The sequence below is a fragment of the Dermacentor silvarum genome, chromosome 3 (genome assembly GCF_013339745.2).
Source record: "Dermacentor silvarum isolate Dsil-2018 chromosome 3, BIME_Dsil_1.4, whole genome shotgun sequence".
Taxonomy (NCBI): domain Eukaryota; kingdom Metazoa; phylum Arthropoda; class Arachnida; order Ixodida; family Ixodidae; genus Dermacentor; species Dermacentor silvarum.
Window position 1 is genome coordinate 100,463,993 of NC_051156.1, and position 22,293 is coordinate 100,486,285.

The 22,293-nt window shown below is 47.5% G+C and overlaps 1 protein-coding gene across 3 annotated transcripts in view; it reads left to right on the forward strand.

Moving 5' to 3' along the window:
- Positions 1-22,293, forward strand: part of LOC119445620 (ribosome maturation protein SBDS) — a 68,561-nt gene that overhangs the window by 6,203 nt on the left and 40,065 nt on the right. For 2 of the 3 annotated variants that reach the window (XM_049663460.1, XM_037709880.2), the window contains exons 2-4: positions 7,919-8,048; positions 14,925-15,125; positions 17,898-18,065. The exons of the other annotated variant lie outside the window; for it this stretch is intronic. In XM_049663460.1, the coding sequence (XP_049519417.1) occupies positions 7,919-8,048; positions 14,925-15,125; positions 17,898-18,065 (499 nt within the window). The remainder of the gene's footprint in view (positions 1-7,918; positions 8,049-14,924; positions 15,126-17,897; positions 18,066-22,293) is intronic. 3 annotated transcript variants of the gene reach the window in all.

The following is a 22,293-nucleotide window of genomic DNA, read 5'->3' on the forward strand; positions in this document are numbered from 1 at the left end:
GCTTAGCTCCATTATTGATTTAAGTGTTCATTGCTCTCTCATTCATGGTAAAAGGTACACGAACAGCACACACTTCATCCTACTCTGAAAACACACATGCAACTTCACAGAGGACAGGTGAATTAACGGCTGCCTTATGTGCCATTTAGTGTTGTGCTGAGTGTGTATTTTGGGAACGGTCAAATTTGGGATAACGAACCCTGAAGTCCTTTATATTACACACTCCATTAGCTGCGCATTGCAGTATGCAATAAAATGATAGTCGGATCATTAACCAGTGCTAACCTATAGGGCCAAAGCTTCGAGGATAAGAGGCTTGAGAAGAATCTAAGGACTGCTCAATGAGTGATGATAATGGTAGATGGAAGGTTAATGGACTGGAACAACAGAGGTGTGTGGATTAGAGAGCAAGCTGACATTCTGGTTGAGATTACTAGAAAGAAGTGAAGTTTTGGCAGGTCATATGATGGGGGAGTGCAGAAGTTTCAAGTTAAGAATGGCAGGTTTCAGTGGCTGGTATCAGCAGTTTGTTTCAATGATGCTAGTGCTCTCAAGACAGAAGCACATCCCCACAGCTCTCAAAGAGTGCATTGCACAAGAAAAAGAAACCAGAGAAGCATGCGGAGCAAAAAGAAATGAGATGCCACATTTTACAGCCTAGCGCTGCCCACGGCGGCCGCTGACGCAGCGGAAGTGTCGCTTAGGGGTCATTTGGCACCCACTCACTTGGTCTGTGAACTTTTTTCAGCCAACTACACAAAATATTTGTAGAGCAAATACAGTTAAACCTGCTTATAAGGAACCTCCATATAACGAATTCCTGGATATAACAAAGTTTTTCTATTCCCCGCCGTTACTCCATAGAAGCACATGTGTTTGAAACCTCTATGTAACGGAGTGGCAGCGGGAGACCCCCTCGAAATAACGAATTTTCCCCGCCGACAACCTAGAAATTTCACCCCAAATTTTGTCATTTTTGCGCGAGCAGCAACCGGAAGCACCTTCTCCGCCGCGACGGAATGCGAAGTGGTGGCGGCGCGCTCGAATTCACGGCGACTGCGAGAGCGAGTGCACGTGTGCATACGTGCAAGCGTGTGTGAGGCGGGCCTGCATCCCTCGACCCAGCGATCTTGCCGCCGCGGGCGTGACCTTTCCCCCTCCCTTCATTCAAACCTGATCCCACTGCGTGCGAACGGTCAGTGCTGCCGTCCATCATGAACAAACAACAAAGCAAAATTACGCAGTTTTTTACTGCGAAATAAATGTTTTGGGTGAGCTCTGCCATCTGTTACCCTTTTGCTTACTTACCGTATTTACTCGAATCTAACGTGCACTTTGTTTTCCGATAAAACGGGTCCGAAAATTGCCTGCGGTGTTAGAATCGAGTACGACCCTAAATTTGCGCTACCATATCGCCGTCGGCATTTCAATATGGCCGCCTCCTACGCACATCGAGCCTAGCTCTCGTAGCTTCGACCATGTGCTGTAGTACGTGTGCTTAGGCATTAGTCTAGCAATTTAATTAAACAGCGAATGTTTACAAGTTTATACGGCCGATAAAACTACTATCCTTACTTAATATAGCTGTCTGCTAATTTGCTGTCGCAATCGGTGCTTCGCCTTTTGGGCGAAACTGGGACTTTTTTATTCATCGCAACTTTAGTGTATTAGGAGTACATCTTCAGCAATAGTTGTATTTCTGTATGAAAGCATGAGGTGCGTGGTACTGTAAAGGATGTTTTTTCCCTCTCTTTTGGTCACCAAGGGTATCTTATAAAGAAGTTAGAGGCAATTCAAAACAAGGCGCTCCGTTTCGTTTATTCTAGATACTCTAGGAAAGACATTGTGACGCTACTGCGCAATTGCGCTGCAATACAGACACTTCAAAGCTGCCGGTGCGTTGCCTCTTTGAAAATGAGGTACTTGTTATATTACAATAAGCTTGCTGTTAATAAGAACGACTACCTCAAACCACCCTATCAGTGCTCTTCCAGACTTAAGCATAGAAAGTGTACCAGGTCATATATAACACGCTGTGACACATACAGGTGTTCTTTCTTCCCGTCTACCATAGAAAAATGGAATGCTCTGCCACATGCTTGCATGAATGTTGAATCCTTGGAGGTGTTTACCGCTAAAATCGAGCAATTTCTTTTTGTGTGAACCCTTGACATTGCAATAGTCGACATTTAAAAAAATCACTCTGAGACTTGTGTAGATGTAACACTGCTCCATGTAAAATTGAAATTATATGCCGTTCCTCTTGAGTGTGTAGACAGCATTGTCACGTAATACTTTGTGCTGAGGTAACGGATAACTATTGTTCTGTTATTATGTTGTGAAATTGATCTGTGCATTGACTGTTCACTCCTGTATGGGCCTGTTATTAAGCTCACGGTATCCAATAAATAAAATTACAAAACGGGTGCGCGTTACAATCAAGGGCGCGTTTGAATCCAGTAAATATGGTAAGCGTTTCTTTTTCGAATTTTCGTGCCGAACCTGCATATAACGAAACCCTCTTTATAACGGAGTTTTTCGGGAATTTGTCAATTTCGTTATATCCAGGTTTAACTGTACTAGCTTAACTCAGGTCTAACATACTTGGGTACAAGGTAGGGAAAACAAGGGAACAAAGAAGTTTCTTTTTCTTTTCGTACGTCTCGAGCAAATCTTTTAAAGACAAAACACGAGTTTTGTGATTAGCTGTGAACATTCACGAGTAGGATTGTGCATATTTATTCAGTGCTAGTGATACGCTAACGAAGCTTGTGTTTTGGTGATGATAAATTAAAATGTGTTATGTGATCAGTTGGGTAAGCAGTCAGACTTGCACGGATGCTTGCTCCACTGTCAACATATTTAGTTCCTTCACAATAAAGTTAGCCTATATGAGAAGTGCATAATTGATCTTATGATGAAAAAAATGTGGTTGATCCCTCTTATATAGGAATCGGTATAGAACACGAAAGTGAAACGTGTCTTCACAGAAGTAGTGTAATGTTTATTGCACATTGATATATAATGTCTATTGGTGTTTTGTGGCTAAAGCGCCCTTAGGCGTTGATGCACCCACGCTGACGCCTGGTGGCACGTCTCCTCCATCACGACTACCAACGTCGATGACCATGAGCAACCGTCGTGCATATGGAAGCTGCACTACGCTGCACACGCTAGCACAACGCGAAAGACGAAGCACGTAACTGACACACTAATACAACGCGCAAGACAAAGCACGTAACTGAATCGTCACCGAGTCAAATCAGCGCGTACAGCGCGTCGTAATTGCAGCCTCCGCGATCAACTTCAGAAACATTTTCAGAGCTAATTGCGGAGGCCACGCTCCGCTGTGCTGAGTACGGTGAACGCCACCTAGTAGTGGCGTTCACTACTAGGTGCGGTGAACGCCACCTAGTAGTACGGTGAACGCCACCAACGCCACCTAGGCGTTGGTAGTGCTTCTTGATGCCAGCGTCCCTTCGAATGCTGGCATCGAGGCGTAGTAGTGCTGAGACCACCGAAGCGTTCACTGTCGGTGCGCGTTAGTGTCATAATGCAGTACTTCTCTTTTCTGCTCGTAGGCGGCGGCACCGCCCCGAGCAAGAGCGCGGGTACACGGAGGAGTGTTAGATATATAAGGCGCGTCTGTGTAGCTCTCTGCAGATGCGTTTGTGGCGCAATGGGTTAAACGCTCGGCGATCTATCGTCGCGGACCGAGAGGTCGTGGGTTCGATTTCCAAGTTTTGCATGTTTGTGGAACTTTTTCTTCTGGTTTCTTTCTTTGTATTATGTTCGTGTACATTGTAAGCTGACGTATTTCCGTGACGGAAATACGTCAGCTTCACTGACGTATTTCACTGACGACTGCCTTCACTGACGACGTATTTCACTGACGACTCACTTCACTGACGTATTTCCGTGACGGAAATACGTCAGTGAAGTCTTGGTGGACCCCGGCATAAAACACTTTCGTGTTAAAATACTCTTACAGTACACACTTAAAACAAATTTTATAAATTTTATTGTACAATTGTTATTTGAAACATTGTAGACAAATTCAAAAAGAATTAGTGAAGTTGCTTTTATGAAGTTACCTGTTTTCTTTTTTTTTCTGTTTTTTAGGACTATGAAAGTATTATTTAAATTGTGACAAGATACTGACATTACTGCATGCATGCCAGGGGCGTAGCCAGAAATTTTTTTCGGGGGGGGTTCACCGGCCCGACCGGGGGGGGGGGCAAGCTTCCGCTTTCCTCTACGTCACGTGATCGATAATAGATATCGGTAGTTTAAGCAGACTCTATACATGTATATCAAAGACACGAGACCGCCCCCCCCCCCTCATGTGTGTGTGTGCTTGTGAAGAAATTAAGTAAAAAGTAAAGTAAGCTCAGTAAATTACAGTAAGTAGGACAGGTACACTGGGCGTGTGCAGCAACGGTCTCTCATCGCACCACTGAATGGACCAGTCTTCGAAAACGCACCATTGAGACGACCCGTGCGATCGGAGAAGACATCATTAATTGTTAATTTCCGTTAAGTGTAGATGGCGTCGTCCTCGTCGGGGCGAAGTGCGTTTCACAAGTCAAGGACGGCTATATGCGTGAAAATGCACGTGTGACCAGGCTATACCTACTCCCATAGCAATAGCTTGTTCGCTGCGTCTTTGCGCTAGAAAACTTAAATACGCGCAAAAATGCGTAAGGCTTTTTTTTTTTTTTTTTCGAAGCTTTCATCGCCCTGCTCCCTCATACAAGAGGGTTGCATTTCCTGCGGCAAGTGCATGGGCCGCTGTGTCTTCCACTGTGTGCGAGCGTGCAGCGGTCATTTGCCTTTACGTCAACAGATTCAGAATTGTACAGAATATTTCACCACACAGCATAGATATAGCATGTGTATGCACTTTAAGTAGTGCGTGCAGCTCATTTCTACTTCACTTACGCCGGTGCAAACAGGAAGCGGCCTTGTACCTCACAGAATCTCGACTGATTGGTGTACTAGTGATGCAGGAATGAACTTTGTGGTCTTGTTCAGTGCATAGTGCACATAATCAATTTCTCAGGACGTGTGAACTCCGACGAGAACTGTCAGCGCCTGCAACAAGAGTTTACTTACTCTACTGCGCACAGCAGTAATTCATGCTTGTCGGCTGTCTGTTTCGTGCATTCTGTTGCGAGTCGGTGGAATTTCACTGCTGTCATGAACCCCTTCGTGTTTACATTGCTGGTTTGGGATTCCACAACACAACAGCAACTACCAGCCTTCCGTAATTGCTGGTTTGGGATTCAACAACACAACAGTAATTACCAGCCTTCAGTAGGGGCGCAATCGCAAACAAGAGACGTTTTCCTACTTGGAAGCGGCAAGCGGGCGGAAAGGTCAAAGCGGCCGGAAAATTTTTTCCGCGCCTGTCCAAGTTGTTCATATTTCTTTTGCTACCGCCGCCGCTGCCGTTTTCGTCCAGATCCATCTAGTCTGCGTACGTTTGTCGGCGTGGTGGCGCTCATTATCGCATTATTTCGAGCGGTACGTTCATTCTTTGACCCACGTACCGTCATCAAAAGGGATCATTTTACGCAACTTCGCGTGCCATCTGCGACCTTCGGTAAATTCCTCGTTGACGTTCCGTAATTCTCTTCAAACGGGCGCGGTAGCGCTGAGTCACAGGTTGGTGCCTAGGCGTGATAATATTTCTTTAATAACTTTTATTTACAAGTTGTAATAACATTTCATTTTCGTATTGTCGGCGCCTCCAGGACACCAAAGGGGCAACGGAAACACCACAGCTAAAACCCGGGCTGGCCCTTGTGTTGGGGCTCGCCAAAGCCTGCGCGTCCTACGTGAGACCTACGCTCCCAATCTATCGTCGCGATGAGAAAAGCACCCCGCGACTTCTGCAACATACCGTACACGTGCGAGAATAATTATGGAGCGCCAACGAGGAATCTGCCTAACTAGTGTCTGCCATGGAAGTGGAAGAAGAAATGGCTTTTATACTTCTACCTACTTGTTTTCTAGAAATGGACAATGAATAAAAGCAAGACGCGGACACCTCGGAAACGGCGGTGGTGGGTTCGTCTGGCTTTGCAAAAGCGCGAGAAGTTAGGTCACGCCAAGGCTTCGTTGCCGCACCTCCGGTCGCGCGACGTTGAATACTACGCGAGTATTGCTGACAGTACGTTTTAGTGCCAGTCTTGTCGTAGAGCAAGGTTCTTGATCGCGTCGATCAGCATTACAGCCTACACTTTTGGTGCCATGTTCAATTTTACGACCGGTTGTTTAATTGCTAGTCTAGCTTCCAGTGAAGCAGAACGACTTTCCGCCGTGTTTCCTCTTCGCCATGGCGAAAAAATTGGCCCGAGACCGATTTGGCTCGCAGCCTGTTTTTCCGCCTGTTTTGCCGCCTAGGTGGGCGGATTTTTGCAAGATTTTGTCGCTTTCGACAGTTTCGAGACCAAGTGTGAACGTAGCCTAAGATCCCGCGCGAGCGCGGCCTAACCGGCACCTGAAGGGAAGCGGCGGAAATGTATACCGGAGATTTCGACCACCTGGGGTCTTTAACGTGCACCTAAATCTAAGTAAACGGGCCTCGAGCGTTTTCGCCATCATCTAAAATGCAGCTGCCGCATTCGTTGCTTCAGAATGCGGCCGCCACATTCTCGCCCAAAACCTCACAGTGTCAAAGCCTTGACAAAACACCGTCACAGTTTTTGCATATGCAGACATGATTCGCTGTCAATTACCAACCCAAACGGAAGCGCCCAGGAATGAAATTGTGATGGTAGCACCAGTTTCATGAATTATGTCAGCGCAAAACGACGAGAACAAAAGGTGGGTAAGTGGGGTGGGGGGCGGGGGGGGTTGCGAAAAAAATTTCGGGGGGGGTTTGAACCCCCCCAACCCCCCCCCCCTGGCTACGCCCCTGATGCATGCTCTTCTGGACTGAAGCCGCTGTCGTGTGTATTTTCAAAGAATAAGACCTACACACTGGCTCAAAGGAGCGACTGGCCTCCAGCATAGGCCAGACAGCCATGTCATCAACTTTGTTCCAAACACGGGAAAGTGACCACTGCTGATATGCAAAATAGTGTGTATAGGCTATTGTATAGAGAAATAAAAAATAACTGTTTGTTACTGTTGCAGCGTGGTATTGCATTGCAGTTCGTTCTCACGCTGCAGGCTTAGTCCTGATTGAGTTCACAGTATTACCTGCTTTTGTGGGCGAAGCATGTGCATGGGACTGCTATGAACCCCATCATGACATAATACCGGTGTCACATTTACACTTCTGATCATGATCGAGGCTAATCCAGATCAGATTTCTTGATCGCAATTAACAATGGTCGCCTCTACATGGTCCCATGATCCCAATCGAGTTATCGTATGCTGATCATCAGCAGCTCTCAGGACTGCATAATGCCTTGGCTACAAGTTCAGATTTGCAAAATATAGTTAAATCTGGACAATATTTCAATTTTACAGCGTACTTTTGCTAATGAAGAGTTTTTAAATGTTTTTTGTTGAGCTGTCCTCACTATTTGTTTTTAGCGTTTTGAGAATACTGCGCCAGAGTGCGCAGACGTCGGCCTGCGATCACAATTGCCTGCGATCAATTGATCGCGATTCTTCGATCGCCGGATCCGGATCCTGCAAGATTGCGATCGCAAGTGACCATGTAGCAACACCCGATCCGCATCAAGCTGGATCCATATCGGGCCCCAAGCATGATCAGAAGTGTACGTGTGACACCGGTATAAGCTATAGACTGGCATTGTCAACTGATTAGGACTCTGGTGTTTGCGTCACGTGTTATCCATCTACAAAGTACCACTTCCTTACTTTCTTTTCCTTTCGTTTAGGTTATGTGGAACATCTTGCATAGTATCTGCTTCTTTTTTGTTTTTGTTTCTTTGCACAGGGAGAAGGACATTGATGAAGTTCTTCAGATGCACACAGTGTACACAAATGTCTCTAAGGGCCAGGCTGCCAAGACGGAGGACCTGGTGAATTGTTTTGGTTCAGAAGACCAGACCGAGATCTGTAAAGAGGTAATGGAGCTTGTTGCTGCAAATGCAGTCACTGGCCAGTGAAATGTACAGAGTAGCTTGGTGTGTTCTGTCTTCGGTGTAGCAAAACTGTTTCATAAACAAAAACAACTCTTGTGAGGGGAAGATCAGTTTCCCTCTATCAGGCTTTGGAAAAAGCAGAAAATGTAAAGGTGCCATGCTTGAATAGTTCGTAAATGGCAAAATCCAAATAGGTCGCTAATATCCAAACGCTGCCACTACTGCTCGCTGGAAATGACCATAATCCAGAATGTAACGAGTGCGGCATCTGGGCATGACCTCTTGGATTAAGCTGCACCCGCGGTGCTACGAAAATATAGATGGTCATGTTCTAGAATCTGTGTCATATCCATTAACTACCAGGCACCAACATTGTCTGCTTAGCTGCTATATAAGGGCCCACTGCAACAAAATTTTGGACCACGTAAAAATGCCTAGTTTCAGAGAGTCTAGATCTCGAGTAGCTTCCACACAATATTTTACATATGATGTACGAGTGGATGTGTTATGGAAAGCTTGTAAAAGTACTATATTGTAACCAACGGTTATGACAGCCGTTTCTATAAAAACTAATTTATTCTGGGCGAACTTGTGCCCATCAACTAAAGGTTGTACACTCAACAAAAGCGTCCCTCGAGCTTCCCTTCTTCGAACCTCGTTTTCCTCTTTGTCGCCTCCTGTTGCAGTGCCAGTCGTACGATTCTCGCGCACGAGCCGCCGGCCTGTCAGCACCGGCCCAGCGTTGTCTTGCGGTGCTTTGCTTGACGCTTGCGGTGTGGCGGCTCTTTGAAACACAGTTAGGATGTGGCGGTCGTCTTTGTTCTCGCAATGCTCGCGGCATTAGCCCCCTCCGAAGAAGCATCGTCCCGATGCGTCGAAAGGGCCTAGAGAGGCGAATTGCTTTAAAGGGACACTAGCCAGAGGATGGCTGGTGCTAGGCTTGATCGCATGTGCAAATTGTTATTCAATGCCCTTCATGGTAAGTTTCATGCCTTCATTCATACTACGTGTACGACCTCTGGGCGAGTCCTGCGTACGTGTGGAGCAGACTTGGCCTTCAGGAGTTACCTCGTAGTTTAAGGGACTTAGCCGGCGAATTACTCGGAAGGGGCCAAAGTAACAGCGCAGTAACTTCTTCGAAAGACCGATCATACGTATAGGCGTCAATACCCACACTTTGTCTCCGGGGTTGTACTGCACCTCTCTTCGCCCTAGGTTGTACCGGTTTGCATCGACGTACTGGTGTTGTACTATATGGTGCCTTGCCAACTGCCGTGCTTCTTCTGCCCTTTCTATGTACTCACTAACGTTAGGGTCGTCTTCGCTGCTGTTTACAGGTAACATCGCGTCTAGTGTCGTTGTTACTGTCCGACCGTAAACAAGTTCAAATGGCTTGAATTGTGTCATCTCTTGTACTGCAGTATTATACGCAAAGGTAGCATATGGTAGAATACTGTCCCAGGTCCGATGCTCTACATCCACGTACATTGAAATCATGTCAGCGAGCGTTCTATTGAGCCGTTAAGTCAGGCTGTTTGCTTGCGGGTGGCACGCTGTGGTTTTTCTATGAGCAGTATGTGTTAGTTTCATAACAGACTGCATCAAACAGGCCACAAAGCTGTTCCTTTGTCTGTTATGACTACCTTGGGTGCACCTATGTCGTAACACTATGTGTGTGACAAAAAACTGAGCCACTTCAATGGCGGTTCCTTTTGTAAGAGAAGATGTCTCATCATACCGGGTCAGATAATCGGTTGCTACCACAATCCACCGCTTTCCTGAGGTTGAAATGGGAAATGGTCCAAGTAAATCCACTCCTATTTGTTCAAATGGCGCTGCTGGTGGCTGTATCGGTTGCAAAAAACCTGCTGGTTTGAGTGGCTGTGTTTTGCGTCTTTGACAATCTTGGCACGATTTGATATAGTGCTGCACTGAATTCATCAACTTCGGCCAGTAATATTTCTGGCGGATTCTCGCCAGAGTCCTACTAACGTCTAAGTGGCCAGCTGCAGGGTCATCATGGCAAGCTTCTAAGATCTCGGCTCGCAGCGATGATGGTACGAGAAGTAGAAACGTCTCACCACTGTGCTCGAAGTTTCGTTTGTAGAGGACGTTCCAGAGGACATACGAACACAATCTGCGGACGAAAACTCGAGGCACTTTAACTTGTCGACCCTCCAGGTACTCCATGAGCAAGAGTAATTCTGGATCAGTACACTGATGATGAGCCATTTCCGCCGTATTCACAGCCCCAAGGAATGGGAAATCTTGCTCGTATTCTGATGACGTTGATTCGATTGATGCGCGTGATAACTCATAAGCAATTAGCGTCATTGTGCTTGAGACCGAACTTGTAAACGACCGTGATGTCATACTCCTGTAGATGCAAACTCCATCTAGCGAGCCTTCCAGAAGGGTCCTTGAGGTTCACGAGCCAACACAATGAATGATGGTCGCTGATGGCTTGAAACGGTCTGCCATATAAGTACGGCCGGAACTTACTGATGGCCCATATAACCGCCAGGCATTCCTTTTCTGTAGCTGAGTAGTTTGTCTCGGCTTTCGATAAGGTACGGCTTGCGTACGCGATGACTTTTTCTTCTCCATTCTGCCACTGAATAAGTATAGCTCCGAGACCAACGGTACTCGCGTCGGTGTGGATATCTGTTTCGGCATTTTCATCAAAATGGGCAAGTATAGGAGGACTCTGCAAACGCCGTCGTAGCTCAGATAATGCGTCTTCTTGTTCGTTCTCCCACACGAAAGGGACATCTTTTGTCAGTCACGTGAGTGGTTCGGTGATATTAGAGAAGTTTTCTACGAAACGCCTGTAGTAGGCACACAGTCCTATTTGTCTCTTGGCTTCGGAAACATTTCTACTGCAGTGATCTTCTCAGGATCGGGGCGGACGCCTTCAGCACTGACAATGTGTTTGAGAAAGCGGAGCTCGCGAAAGTCGAAGTGGCATTTTTTCAGGTTTTATGGTCAACCCCGCCGTGCGAATAGCGTCCAGAACTGCTCTCAGTCGCTGCAGTGCTGCTTGAATGTAGTGGAGAAGACCACCACATCATCAAGGTAGACGAGCCACGACTGCCATTTCAGTCCGGAGAGAACAGTGTCCCATCATCCGCTGGAAGGTGGCGGGCGCAGGACACAGACCAAATGGAAGCACCTTAAACTCGTATAGACCATCCGGTGTCACAAACCGTTTTTTCGCGATCTCGCTCGTCCACTTCGATTTGCCAGTATCCGCTTTTGAGATCCAAAGAAGAGAAGTAGGCATTTCGTAGTTTGTCCAAGGTGTCATCAATGCGTGGGAGTGGATAAACATCCCGCTTCGTGACAAGGCTGAGTTTCCTGTAATCAACACAAAATCGTAAGGTGTTATCCTTCTTTTTAACCAGGACTACCGGAGATGCCCATGGGCTATTGGATGGCTGTATTACATCGTTCTTGAGCATTTCCTGTTCTTGACTTCTTATCGCTTCTTTCTTTTGGAGCCACTCGGTACGGGTGTTGGCGTACTGGTCTTGCAGGTTCTTCGACTACAATGCGGTGTTTTGCGACGGAAGTACGACGGACTTTCTATAAAGTCGAAAAGCATTCAGCAAACTCTGTGACCAAGCTCACAATCTTATCTCTTTGTGGTGATGACAGCTGTCGGTCAATATTGATAGAGGCAAGGACACTGTCTAAAGTGGCAGAAGCTGGTGATGCTGCATCAAGGGTTGACACATCCGCAAGTTGTGCATAGTCATGAAGAGACGCTATGGCTGTTCCCTTTGCCACGTGTTGTGCCTCATTGCCAAAGTTAGTCAAGAGGACATCCGCACATCCATTACGCAGGTGAACTATGTCCCTTGCCACGCATATTTGCTTTTCCAGTAGCAGCCCGATATTTCCGTCTGCAAGTCCCTCGTAGTCATGAAATACGTCGCTCCTTGCAACAACAGTCACACTGCACCGCGCCAGCACCGTCACATGGTCATCCACAATACGCAGAGAGGAAATATGTGGCTGTTCCGTATCAGAAATGGCAACAGCATTTTCTGTAGAAAACAACACGCGAGATTCTTGCAAGTCGATAATTGCACCATTCGTTTGCAAAAAGTCCATGCCCAATATCAGATCACGGGAACACTAAGGAAGAACAATAAAGCTGTTGACGTATATAAAGCCTCTAATTCCGATTCTTGCTGTGGACATTCCTACGGGGTCGACTAAGTGTCCCCCAGCTGTACGTATTGGAGATCCGGTCCAATGGGTCAATACCTTCAATTTTCTGGCGAGTACACTGCTAATAACTGAATAGTCCGCACCAGTGTCTATCAACGCAGTCACTTCGAAGTCATCAATGATGACACGCAACTCAGAAGTAATGGTGTCATCACCGCACTTGTTCGTCGTTTCATCACTGCCGTCGTCTTGTCGGATTGGCGATGGAGGGCCTTCGGTTTTCTGGGCGTCAGCGGCCTTGCCTCCACAGGTCGCGGGCTCTAGTTTTCCCGTCGCAGACTTGGTGAGTGACACCTCGGTGAATTGGAAGATGGACGCGGACTAGGCGACCTATAACGCATAGGCGCTGCCGATCGAGGTTCATGTTGCGGGGGGTTCCGAATAGTCTGGCGCGTAGATAAAAATGCCTTAATTTCATAAGGACGCTCACCGTTTCGAGGACACGGTGCATTCACAGAGAAGCCACACAGTCCTACTCAGCGATACTGGCATTCGCGATATAGGTTACCAGCCTCTCCACAGTGGTAGCAGAGGGGACGCCGGTCTGCAGTGCGCCATACATCGCTTTTACGTATTCTTCGTTCCTGCATGGGTGGCACATTGCGAGGAAGTCCCTGGGGTATTGTGGCGGTTCGTCCAAAGTCGGTGCGTCCTAGGTCCTGACATAAAACTTGGGCGTACGATATCCGCGGCTGACGCTCTGGTTGTGCGCAGGGCCGTTCCCGAGGCTCTGGCTCACAAATTACTTGCCGGACTTCTTCGCGTATGACATCGGCAAGTAAGGACACTGTAGGAGGGCTTTGGGCCAGCTGAAGTTTCTGCAGCTCTTCCCTTACGACGGACCTCACCATTTCACGTAGGATGTCCATGTTGTTGGGTAGGGCTCCTGACCCGACGTCAAATGATGCGACGCTTACATCTCTGTTGTACTGCCTTGCACGCTGCTGCAGTGTCTTCTCCATCGTCGTCGCCTCTGATCGAAATTTGGCTACAGTGCGGGGCGGATTACGAACCAGGCCGGCAAAGAGCTCCTGTTTCACACCGCGCATTAAGTGCCGCAACTTCTTGTGCTCAGCCATGTTTGGGTCGGCTCGGCGGAAGAGGTGGGACATGTCTTCAATGTACATGGTCACACTTTCATTGTTCCGCTGGTTCCTCGCCTGAAGAGCAGCTCTGCCCTCTCTCTGCGGTCTGTGCTCGGGTACATTGCAAGCAGCTCTCGTCGGAAGTCGTTCCACGATGATAACGAACGCTTCGTGGTTTTGAAACCACGTGCGTGCAGGTTCCTCCAGCGCGAAGTACACATACCGGAGTTTTTGTTTCGTCCCAACCGTTACATCTGGCGACACGCTCAAACTTTTCGAGCCAGTCCTCGGCATCCTCGAATGTGTCTCTGTGAAAGGATTCTGGCATCAGGGGTGAGTCAACGACGGCGTAAGGAGGGATCACTTGAGTAGCCATCACACTGGCTACTAGGCTGACTGCCGCCGCTGCCCTTGGTGAATCGACGAGAGGACCAAACTCGGGGGCCTTACCTCGTGTGCGGCGAGTTGTCCGTTGGTGGACAGGCGTTAATTCCGTTGGCTCCAAACTTCGGGGATCCGGCCTACCTTCTCTGGCGCGTGTGGGGCTTGGAATCATACCCCGCACCTCCACCAGATATGTAACCAACAGTTACGACAGCCGTTTCTATAAAAACTAATTTATTCTGGGCGAACTTGTGCCAGTCAACTAAAGGTTGTACACTCAACAAAAGCGTCCCTCGAGCTTCACTTCTTCGAACCTCGTTTTCCTCTTTGTCGCCTCCTGTCGCGTGCCAGTCTTACGATTCTCACGCACGAGCCGCCGGTCTGTCAGCACCGGCCCAGCGTTGTCTTGCGGTGCTTTGCTTGACGCTTGCGGTGTGGCGGCTCTTTGAAACACAGGATGTGGCGGTCGTCTTTGTTCTCGCAATGCTGGCGGCAATATGTTTTCAATACCAAAACTGAAAAAAAAAAATGCAGCCATTACTGCTTTCCAGAAGCGGTGCACAATCTATAGCAACCGACTGCTTGGCATGATCTATGAGATTGGGTGCTGCCCACGCCGCACTCGGACCTCTAGTAGACGATGTGCTTGTGTTTACGTCCTGTGCACTGATCACAACATGGAAGTGTCTTCTGCTTATGTGCTGTTTAAAGGCTGTTTATAAGAAAATTAGACAATTACCAGGCCTGCAGCTTTGCCAAGGTTGCTTGGGTAGTGTATACTGCTTAGTTGATAGTTGTAGCGTTCAGAAACGTGAAGGCAGCGGTGTGGATTAGAGAGCCAAAGGGGGTAGCCAATATTCTAATTGACATTGAGGGCAAAAATAGTTGGGCAGGACATGGAATGCATAGGGCAGGTCTGTTACAGTTGCAGAATGGGTGCCAAGATGAGGGAAGCACAGTCTGGGACGGCAGAGTACTAGGCGGTGGGCTGAAATTAGATTTGCAAGCATAAGATGATGTCAGCTGGCACAAGAGCTGAGTAGTTGGCTATTACTTGGAAAGGCCTTCAGTGGGCATGAACGATGATGACTGCCCGAAGCGAGATTTTGTCACAGTTGGCCCCATTGACCCCCGCTGATCAATCCACGTCCAGATCCTGGCCAAGGGCGAGCTGCAGGTGTCCGAGAAGGAGCGACACTGCCAGCTGGAGTCGAACTACCGGGACATTGCCACCATGGTCGCCGACATGTGCGTCAACCCGGAGACCAAGAGACCCTACCCCGTCACCATTATCGAGAAGTCCATGAAGGAGGCGCACTTCTCGGTGCGACCCAACAAGAGCACTAAGCAGCAGGTGGGTGGCACTTCCTCGCTGGGTATGTACATCGGGTTCCTTTGTGAAAGAGAACACGCAGGCCTGTCCTCTGCGGCAGCTGCTTCGAGCACCACCAAATGGCAGCAGGAGCAGGCATATCCGCTTATGGCGTCAGCTACTGGTGGCCAGAATAACCAGGCACAGCCGATGAAACAGTGCATGCTGGACCCCGCCCTCGCTCCCCAGGACACTTGAGCAAACGTGGTCTTGCAGTGCAGCGTCTGCTGCTTGCTAACCTCACCTTTCACTCAACCATCTTGGCAAGAGGGGGCGGGCTCTAGCCCTAAAGTTACCAGAACTTTTTGTAAACTTTGTGCTACTATTTTTTTCTTTTTTACCTTGCCTTTTTCGGGCAATTTTAGTAAAACAATTAAGGGCCTAAATCACAATTCTGCCTCATACAGTCACTAGAATTTAATTTTCTCTCTTAAATCCAACAAATTTAGTTCAGATCGGTTCAGAGATTGCCTCATAAATGCATTTCTGCATTTTTCATGTATTTGAATAGGCGGCATCAGATTTGGCCACGAGCTAAAGCTTCCTCTTAATAATTAAGCACTCAACACTTAAGAAAAAGTATATTAAAGTGATAGCGTTAAGGGCCCAGTGTCGCAGAAAGTCCAGCGTCAGCGTAAGCATCGGTGTCTGGTGGAAATAATCATGCTGAACCACATCATCCCGAACCACCCCGACCACACAGGCCCTCCAAGTGGTACAAGGCGTTAGTGAACAAAAATTGAATTTCTCAAAGTAAAATCTGTCAGAAATATCGTAAAGTACGATTTAACCACAACCTACAGACGTGATAGCGTCAGGTTGTAATTTGAATATATGAGAAAAAAGCCTAATAAGCAGCAAGGGGTCTTTGAATGCTACCGCGTTGCACTCTTAAAGGTGAGGCTTAAGCGTCCTCCAATTCTGATGGTGTTTCGCTGTACCTTGGTTCTAGGCAACATTGAGGGGAATGTTGAAAACCAGAGCCTTTCTAAATTTTGATCGGGCCCCATGTCGCAGAAAATACGGTGTTGGTGTCGGCGTCCAATAACGCTATCGCTTTCCGCTGTTAAAGGCGAAGCTTAAGCATACTCCAAGTTTTATAGCGTTTCTGATATGCTGGAGAGTTTTTAGTTGTAGGTAGTTCAGCCAACCAGTTATTAGTTAACTATCATTGTAATTATTGACTAACTTATCATTTTTTTGCACATGTACTTACCATATTCTTACTAAAAAATTCCATTCCAATAATTCTGTATGATTTCCGTATAGTTCTTTCGAATCTACATGGATGCCATATATATTCTATAGAAAACAAATGAATTATTGCAGTGCATGCAGAACGTTTTAGTAGGGATAGCCAGAAATAGACGTGAATAAGTTGTTTTGATTTTATTTTATGTGAAATGGTGTGTGGCCTTTCTGGAGTTAATTCAGCAGAACCAGCTTGACTTTTCCAGTATACTTCAGCTAGCATGCAGTGTGTTTTGTTTGTCTGCAGACAAGCAGCAACATAGCAGTGCGCCAGAAGCACGGCCTTCAAGATTATGGTGCTACACATTGTTACAACAGCGGAAAGTCGTAAATCTTGGAGGCTATGAAACACTTCATGCACATGCTAAACTTTCTTTCAGTCCTGTGACATTGAACAGTACTTATTAGTATTTATTAATGAAAGTATAATGCCTGCATATCACTTCCAAACCTAGCTGCCTTAGCAATTGACAAGCTGTGGCACCAATGTGGTCGTTTCCACATTTATTTTTATCGCCTTTCATTGATAAGTCTTGTTACCTTTTTAGTACTTTAAGTAAACCGTAGCACTGGAGGTTGTATGCTTATTACTTGTAAACTTGAACACTCTCCGCATGGTCAAGTTTTAAAGTATTCAATTTCTTTTATCGGGTAGCCTAGGGAGCTTATATTGCTGACGTTTGTTTGGGTGAGGGAGAGATTATGTATATAAAAATGATGCTAGAGTGTTTCTCATTTGCACAGTAAATTATTGCTTTCATAATTCAAGTTTTTCAGTTGTTCTGGCCACTGGAATATTGTTGATGCAAGTATGGAACAAACTTCAGTAATGCTAATATGGAGAGCACCTATCAGTGTCGAAAAGAAAGAAAAGTAATTAAGTAGCAAGTGTGCTCAATTGTTGTAAACGCGGTCAGTGCCTACAAACATGATTAGGCACTTCAAAGATGTTGTACCTGCCGTGGTGGCATTAGCATTGCGCTGCTAAACCCAAGGGTGTGGGAGCGAATCCCAACCACTGCAGCCACATTTCGACGGGCGAAAAGCAAGAACATCCATGTACCACGCATTTCACATTAAAGACCAAGTGGTCAACTTAATCTGGAGTCCCCCACTACGGTGTGGCACAAAATCAATGTAGTTTTGGCACGTCAACACCCCAGAACCTCATTTTTATTTTTTTCAAAGATGCTGCAATGAAGGAAAGTTGTTACAAAAGCCTCCCAATCAGCAGGAGCACTGTACTGTTTGGAAGTGCACCTTTACTGGCCCATTTTTCTCTAACCTTTGTAGGAATATCACTTTCACAACATTTCCAATGTTGGCCGAAGTTAAAGTCAGCCACGTGCACATGTGTACCGTGCTTTATTAAGCTTAGTACATTGAGGAACATCAGGCGATCGAAATCAGTCTGCACACTCAAGTGTCTCTCACAGTGCCTTGGTTTTGGAAATTCAACTGCATTATTGAATTGAATGTTGTGTTTAATGTCCCCTGCTGCAGGCCCTGGAGGCAATCCATCAGCTGAAAGACATCATTCCCCTGCAGCGGACACAGATGAAGCTGCGTGTCGTGCTGCCCCAGGGCAAGGCCATTCGGTCACGGCTAGAGGCGCTCGCATCCTCCGTCGAAATGGCCACCATTCAGGGTGACACGGGCACCCTCGAGATGGTCAGTGCACTAGTGACCTTTAGTGTCACGTTTAGCATGCGCAGTCCTTCAAGTTCAATGTCGAAGCACGCTTTTTGCATGCCCGCAAGTCTTTCATTCCTGCTGACAAATGACTGCAGCATGTAGGACCAACAATGCAATCAGAAGATTCACCTATTCCCTCTTTGCTGTCTATGGCTTCCACTTAAATTCCCACGTCGGCCCCAATATATACATTGACCTGGACTGCTCGGAGGCTACTCAGGGCCACCAGAAGAAAGGGAACGGAAACACACAAACATGTAAAACACAAGTCCTGGCAAATTGATTTGCCCTGTCAAAGTTGCAGCCCTTGTCACTACTTGCTGTGGAATACTGGGCGTGTTCTGGCATTGGTAGAGCAAAGTTGTTAATGTGAAGCATTCTACTACTTAGTCAAGCCAGTATTCGTAGTGGTAATCTCGTGGTGTATCTTGGTGTTCTTGTAAGTCAACGAGCAGACAACCACCACCATTTGCAGTCCAGGATGGGAAGTAGCTGAGGCTTTGGTTAGCGGCTGTGAAGTGGTACGACAGTGGAGAACCAGCCAAGAATGTTGAGTGTGAACTCGTCGCGCACTTGCGACGCGTTCTGCAAGTGTCTCCTCTTACGCCCATTTTTCCGCTATCGTATTAGCTGGAGCAAAAGACGCACCGAGCTTCCCTAGCCGAGGCTCGGCTCGTGTTCGCAGTATCGCCTGCACTGCGACCGTGCGCTGTGCGCGTTTATAAGGCGCTCAGTGTAACGTCATTTCTGTCACCAAATTATACAGAGTCAGATCTGACATTTTATTGTTGTCGAGAGGTGGCTGCAGTGTGCTGCAATTGTAGTCTCCAGCGACCACGATTGAATGGCATGGACCCTCCACTCCTTTGTATGCCTGCCTCTGGTGAGCTCTGTCTCGGGATGTAAATTCGCAGGAGCCACACTCCTGAATACTCGTGTCACGTGGTCCCTCAACAGATGCGATCCCCTTTGCGACTTGGAAGGCACGCTGCCTCGCAGCTGATGTTGCGATCACAGCTGATGTTAAGGGGACGCTTGTTCTAGAATGGTAAAAAACGGCCGAAAAATTTATTTTTAGGAAAACGCATTTTAGGAATGTTTGGGCCTTCAAGCACCTGCCCTCAAATTATTAACCATGATTTCGATCAGGAAATAAGAAAAAATCGATTTTGCGAACGCCACGGGAGCCGCGAAACGACCTGCGACAGGCAAAATTTGTTCAAACTTCCCGCGGGCGCAGCCGCCACCCGATCGTCGCCATCTTGGGCTTGTTTTGTAGCTGGTTTCTTTGTGAGCATTTTGCGCCAGCTCAAAATGGCGCCGCTCAAGCTGAACGACCGCTCTCGCCACTTTCCCGAAGGGTGGTTCCGGGCCTCTGATTGGGCGGAGCGTGCGCGCGCAAGACGAGCCCCCCGTCTCGCGCCTCCCATTGGCTGGCGCGAGTGAGCGAGGCGGCCATTTTGCTTTTTTATTTGCGTTTTGCGCGCGCCGCTATCAGTCCTCCGTCTGCCTCCGTTGCTCCCTGTTATCGGCGGTCGTCTGCTACTCTTGCGTTCACGCGGCTCACGCACATTTTTTTCATCTTACAGTGAAATGTCAGGAGACGCTCGCCTAAAGAAGACGCGTCAGTCTTACGGGAAAAAACGAAAGCGTCCATGGAACGCACGGCTGAATATCACGGATGACGGCGCGCTGACGGAACGACCTTCTGTTGCGCTCGAAGCGGAGCATTCTACCGAGGAACGGCCGGAACCACCTGATGCGTCCGAATCAGTCTACCGACGCCGTTGATTCCGCTGGGCCTAGCTGCATTACATCTGGTGCCATTGGATCGACAGCCGGCACATCCAGCGGCATCCAAGACCGCGTTGACACGAAGTTCTATTCAGTGGGCGAGTCGGCCGAGCGCGCGAGAAGTGCGGCGATTTTGAAAGAAAGCCTGGCATCGCAGTGCGCAACGGAGCGGAAATTCAAGCTGCTAGGCGTTGAACTGGTGAGTGACGACAAGGAAAACGGCACTGAATTTGTTATTGTGGACTTGGCCGTGATAAACACGTTGTTCGGTATCGCGCTTTGCCCCGAGTGCGGCACGAAAACCATGACTTTGTCGAAGGCGGACAGCAGAGACTTTGGACTGTGTTCGAAGCTGGTGCTCTCTTGTCGCACCTGCAACTTGCGCGAAGAGCGGTTCTCCTCTCCAAGGGTAGCCGGTGATGCTGGTGCGAAAATAACGCCTTTCGAAGTGAACTTGCGTGCTATGAAGGCCATGAATAGCATCGGCAAGGGAGCAACGGCTTTGTCCGACTTTTTCACCGCTATGAACGTTTCGCATCGTCACCTGCACCACAAGACTTTCCAGGGCCACATGAAGGTTATGGTAGAAGCATGCAGTGCGACTGCTACTGAGTGCGAGGCCGCTAGCGTTGCTCGGGTCAAAGAATTGTACGCGGAGTTTGGCAACCTGCCAGGAAACATCGACGTTATCTACGACGGCAGCTGGCTGACTCGCGGACATCGATCCCACATCTGTGTAGGATCCATAATTGAGATGTACACTGGTCTCGTCATAGACCATGTTGTTCTGTCAAACTTTTGCCTGGGCTGCACCAACGGGCCAAAAGAAAATGAGGACGGACATGCTGCCTGTCTCAGTCAGCATGCTCCACTGTGCCAAAAAAACATAGATTGTAAGGCTGACCAGATGGAAGTGGAAGCAGCCCTGCGCTTGTTCCAGCACTCATTACAGAAGCACAAGCTTCGCTACACGACTATGCTTTCGGATGGTCATAGCCGAACATTTCACGCCCTGACGGAAGATGCAGTCTATGGCTATATAAAAGTGCAAAAAAAAAGACTGCATCAACCACGTGCATAAGCGCATGGGAGCTGCCTTGCGCACACTTGTCGACAAAAAGAAAGCTCAAGGTGAGCCACTTGGTGGTAAAGGAAGACTCACACAAGATAGGATCAAAAAGATCACTTGTTACTATGGCTACACCTTGAGGAGCCACAGAAACGATGTGCCAGGCATGCAAAAGGCTGTGCAGGCCACACTGCAGCACATGTCCTCGACGGACAAGGCACCCAGACACGACCTATGCCCGAAAGGCCCAGAGTCATGGTGCAGGTTCAATAGAGCTGTGGCTAACAATGAGGAGCCTCCACCACATAAAAACAGCCTGCCAGATTTTGTTGGCGAGGCGCTGGAGCCTGTGTTTAGGCGTCTTGGTAGTGAAGCTCTGTTGGAGCGATGTAGTGATGGAATCACCCAAAACTCTAATGAAAGCCTGCATGCCATGATTTGGGAGCAGGCCCCAAAAACCCAGCATGCCTCACTGCGCAGCATTGAAAGGGCAGTGGCTGAGGCTATCAGCCGCTTCAATCAAGGCATCACGAAGAGCAACACTCAAATTGCTGAGAAGCTGGGCTACAGTGCAGGGTCTTGCTTTGTGCGCCACAGCCTTGAAAAGGACAAAAGCAGGCTTCAGAAGTCGCAAAAGGAGCATGTGGACAGTCGTGTTACCAAGGCCAGGCTATCGAAACGGCACAAGCCAGCAAAGGATCCTGCGTACAGCCCTGGCATGCTGTAGAGTGAAGTGTTCTTTTGGTGCACGACAATAATAAATTTAGGTAATTGAGTAAATACTCCATGTGTGTTTGTGTAAGTTTACTTGCCTATGGCAAGGATACCTTACAAAATTTTTATATTCCTTTAGCTTGCAGGGCACATGAAGTGGTAAATATAGTTTCTCCTGCTGGTTTAGGGGCAGTACATGGCTTTTTGTAACAAACTTTTCCCGGTTTTCTGGGAGGTTACAACCTTATAGTTAGTGTGTATATTCTCATGAAGAATAGAGCTACAAAATGATGTCATTAATATTGCTGTAGCTGCATTCTAGAAAAAGTTACAGCTGTCTAAACTTCAAATGCGTTTTTCTCAGTTCGATGTTTTTACACACCGCACTCAGTCTTACGGGGCTTTTTTCTATGATGTTCTTGAGTCACAATAACAAGTTTGGTATCAGTGTATTCGTATTGGAATGATCTAGGGGGTGATGCTATTTCTGTTACTCTAGCATTATTTTATAAATTACAATTAAGAGTAATAATGAGTGAAAATAAGGAAAAAATATTCACAGTAAATGTTGGGCTACTTTCTTACCTTAAGAATGCTTTCAAACAAATAAAAATAGCATCACCCCCT